The following is a 4514-nucleotide window of genomic DNA, read 5'->3' as shown; positions in this document are numbered from 1 at the left end:
ATAAAAAAAAAAAATTAAAAAAATATTTGCAGTTAAAAATATTTACAAATAGGCCCTCAACACCAAATGTTAATTGCATTGAGGATCTATTTGTAAATATCTTTTTTAATTATAGGATCCTTTCACATAAGTGATTTAGTTTCCACATGGACGTTTGGGGGACGGACGTTGTTGTCATTAACACCAACGCCGTCATGTTGGATCACAACGAAATTCTCCCCTGTCTTAGAATATAACAACTTCTAGCTTATAGAATTTGTCCTAAAGTATAATAATTTTTTCAGCAATATTATCTTCTCAACCAATTATAACCCTCTACCATTCAATTTTTCCACCTACCTCTAATTATCCTCCAATCACAACACTCCACTATTTAATCATACCAACTTTCTTAATAATAACCGTGTCCAACTCGGACGCAGATTCAGTGACATTCCCCCGTGACATTCTCGGTGACATTCAGTCATTGACATGTGGGACCCACATGTGCCTGGACCCACATGTCAGTGACTCAATGTCACCGAGAATGTCACGGGGAAATGTCACCGAATCCCAATCCGTCCAACTCTAGAAATGCTTAATAATAGTAAGGTTTTAAGGGTCTATTCGTAAAATAAGTGTTTATAAGGGCAAAGAAAGTAAAATATCGAGGAGAAAGCCGGTTGGTCCGCATATTGACTGACTGACTAACTTTGACTTGATCGGATGATCATGAGTTTATACTCGTAGATAGGAAGGATCAGCAGCAGATTTGGGGAAAGTTGTTGCGCACAGCACACATTCTCTTTCTGAAACGCTCGAAATCCCCCAAAAATTGGCCCCCCTCGCTCGTAGTCCGGCGTCCGGCGATGGCTCTCCCCTCGCGTCGGTGGGCAGGGGCGGTGGAATCCGGCGTGGATCCGGTGGCGGAGGCTTGGGCGAAGCTGCTGCGGTCGCTTTCCCAGGCCATGGCGCGGCTGAGGGTGCAGATGGAGTCGTTCGACGATGCCCAGATGAGGTGGGCGCTGGCCGCCGGTGTCCGAGCCAAGGCGCAGCTGCTGGCTAGCCGCCTGGCTCAGATCCTCGCCCTCTTCTGGGACGAGGGGCAGCGCGCGGCGCTCCCGGCCTGCGTGCGGGATGCCCTGTACGGCATGGAAGACATGGTCGACGATTTGGAGTACCACATGCTCAAGTTCCAGCCTCATCAACAAGAGGTCAGATGCAATCTGCTCATCTCTCTTGTCAATCTCCGCTACCGGCTCATCATCAGCCACGCGTCTCGCTCCCGCTTCCTCAAGGATTTGGATTTCGTTGCGAGCGAGGCAGGCAGCCTCCTCTCCGCGATGCATAAGCTCGAGCCCACCGCTCCGTCGCTCCCTGCCCTGCTGCTTGCTGACGACGATCATCAGGTTGTGTTTGGGCGCCACAAGGAGGTCACTGACATTGTTCGAATACTCATTGATCCGCCGGCAAGCCACCACCACCACCCTACTTACGACATCCTCCCAATCGTTGGCATGGGGGGCGTGGGGAAGACCACACTCGCCAAGTTAGTCTATGATGATGCCAAGGTTAAGCAGCATTTCGAGCTCAGGCTCTGGGCGAGTGTCTCTACTAGTGGAGGGTTTCACAAAATTGACATCACCGAACAAATCTTGCGTTCAGCCAACCCAACATACCCTGCTTCTATTCACAGTGAACCTACGCTTGACATGCTTCAGTTCCATCTCAGCCAACTGGTAGCGTCCAAGAGATTCTTGCTTGTTCTCGATGACATCAGGGAGGAGTCCTTCACCAGCATGGCCTGCCAAGAGATCCTCAGTCCTCTATCATCGGCAGAAAAGGGGAGCAGAATTCTGGTGACTACTACAACAGCCTCAGTGCCTGCCATGCTGGGGGCATCTTGTACATACCACCTGAATGTATTGGACATCGAGGATTTGTGGTCCTTGCTCAAGAAATATGCTTTCCATGGAGGCCCAACTCATGATTCCACCCAGGAGCTTGAAGAAATTGGGAGGAACATCGCATCCAAGCTCAAAGGATTGCCATTGGCTGCCAAGATGCTTGGGGGGCTGCTTGGAGCTACAAAGAGCACAAAGACCTGGATGAATGTCTTGGACAAAGAACTTTATGGCGATAGTATTCTTCCCGTACTAGAATTGAGTTACAGTTACCTGCCTCGACGACTCAAGCAGTGCTTTTCGTTCTGCAGTTTGTTTCCGAGGAACTATAAATTTAACAAAAGAGTGTTGATCCAACTTTGGATGGCCCAAGGTTTTGTTCAGTCACAGAACAGTGCTGACAAAAATATGGAGGACCTGGCAGAAGATTATTTTGAGGAACTTCTTTCGCGATCCTTCTTTGATGTACGCAGGGAAGCGTGTGAAACACACTACGTGATGCATGACCTTGTCCATGACCTCGCGCAGTCTGTTTCGGCAGATCAATGCCTTCGTGTTGAGCATGGCATGATTTCTGAGAAGCCATCAACTGCTCGCTATGTATCTGTCACCCAAGATGGACTACAAGGCCTTGGGAGCTTCTGCAAACCTGAAAATTTGCGTACCTTGATAGTTCTAAGATCATTTATATTCTCCTCAAGTTGCTTCCAAGATGAATTCTTCAGGAAGATAAGGAACTTGCGTGTCTTAGACCTTAGTTGCTCTAACTTTGTACAGTTGCCTAACTCGATTGGTGAACTAGTGCACCTGCGTTACCTATCTCTCCCTCGCACCCTCAATATGCTTCCTGAGTCAGTCAGCAAGCTACTGCACCTCGAATCATTGTGCTTTCACAAGTGTTCCCTTGAAAAGCTTCCCGCAGGCATAACTATGCTGGTCAACTTGCGGCACCTTAACATTGCCACAAGGTTCATTGCACAGGTGTCCGGCATTGGGCGGCTTGTAAACCTTCAGGGATCAGTTGAATTCCATGTTAAAAAGGGGGTAGGATGTACCTTGGAAGAGCTGAAGGGCTTAAAAGATCTCCGTGGGAAACTAAAAATAAAGGGCCTTGATAATGTTTTAAGCAAAGAAGCAGCCAGCAAAGCCGAGTTGTACAAGAAACGACATCTTAGGGAGCTCAGTCTGGAATGGAACTCTGCAAGTAGAAATCTAGTCCTTGATGCAGATGCTATAATATTAGAAAACCTACAGCCACCCTCTAGCTTAGAAGTACTCAATATCAATAGGTACCAAGGTGCCATATGCCCTAGTTGGCTGCAGTTATCATCACTTAAGCAGCTTCAATCCTTGGACCTTATTAACTGCAGGAATTTGGAGATCCTACCTCCATTGGGACTATTACCGTCACTCAAATATCTATGTATGAAGGAACTGTGCACTGTTAATCAAATTGGACATGAGTTCTACGGCGATGATGATGTACCATTTCCATCCCTGATAATGCTTGTTTTCGATGATTTTCCAAGTTTATTTGATTGGTCTGGTGAAGTGAAAGGCAATCCGTTTCCCCATCTCCAAAAGCTAACACTTATAGACTGTCCAAATTTGGTTCAGGTTCCTCCATTGCCCCCTTCTGTCAGTGATGTTACAATGGAGCGTACAGCATTGATATCCTATTTGAGGCTTGCCAGATTGTCTTCGCCAAGGTCAGATATGCTCACGCTTGATGTTCGTAATATTAGTATACTTTGCTGGGGACTGTTCCATCAGTTACATTTGGAATCTGTCATATCTTTAAAAATAGAAGGTCGTGAGACACCTTTTGCCACCAAAGGATTGTGTTCGTTTACTTCTCTTCAAAGGCTTCAGTTATGTCAATTTGACTTAACAGACAATACGTTAAGTGGAACTCTCTACGCGCTTCCTTCGCTATGCTCCTTGGAGATGATCGATCTGCCCAATATAACATCCCTTTCAGTTCCATCAGACATTGATTTCTTCCCGAAACTTGCTGAATTGTACATATGCAACTGTCTGTTGTTTGCTTCCCTTGATTCCTTGCACATTTTCATTTCCCTAAAGCGATTGGTGATCGAGAGATGCCCCAAACTGACAGCAGGATCCTTCCCAGCAAACTTTAAGAACCTCACATCTCTCAAGGTACTAAGCATATCACACTGCAAGGATTTCCAATCTTTTCCTGTGGGTAGTGTACCACCGTCACTGGAAGCACTTCATCTCGTTGGTTGCCACCAAAGTTAACTGACAATGTGGTGTCAAGAAAAATGCTCCTTAACACACCAAAGCTCACTGATGGACCATGAAGGTAAAGCTGCTGCTGATTGCTTACTTGTCCTCTAATTGTTATGTAGCTGTGAAATGTATGCCTTCAAATAATCATGCATTTTATTTCGTTGACAATTCAGGAATCAGGAAATGTTCCTCGACTCTTCGAACACAGAAATATGCATTTTCACTAGTGATGATATGAAATGTTTCCCAAGTTGTATCTGCCTAATAGATGATAATCAAGCCAACCACTAGCTTGATGGACTTGTAACATAGGCTCTATAAAATGGTTTCACTAGTTGATAAATTTTACTCAAATCCATGGCTTTCATTAGATAT

The 4514-nt window shown here is 45.7% G+C and overlaps 1 protein-coding gene across 1 annotated transcript; it reads left to right on the top strand.

The window, feature by feature from the left end:
• Window positions 1-747: 747 nt before the first annotated feature.
• Window positions 748-4212, top strand: LOC4334935 (putative disease resistance RPP13-like protein 1). The gene has a single exon (XM_015781294.3). It carries the CDS (start codon window positions 849-851, stop codon window positions 4146-4148), a length of 3300 nt encoding a protein of 1099 aa, XP_015636780.1. The 5' UTR covers window positions 748-848; the 3' UTR covers window positions 4149-4212.
• The last annotated feature ends 302 nt before the right edge of the window (window positions 4213-4514 follow it).

Source organism: Oryza sativa, chromosome 4 (genome assembly GCF_034140825.1).
Source record: "Oryza sativa Japonica Group chromosome 4, ASM3414082v1".
Taxonomy (NCBI): domain Eukaryota; kingdom Viridiplantae; phylum Streptophyta; class Magnoliopsida; order Poales; family Poaceae; genus Oryza; species Oryza sativa.
This window is presented reverse-complemented; position numbering and strand designations above follow the sequence as displayed.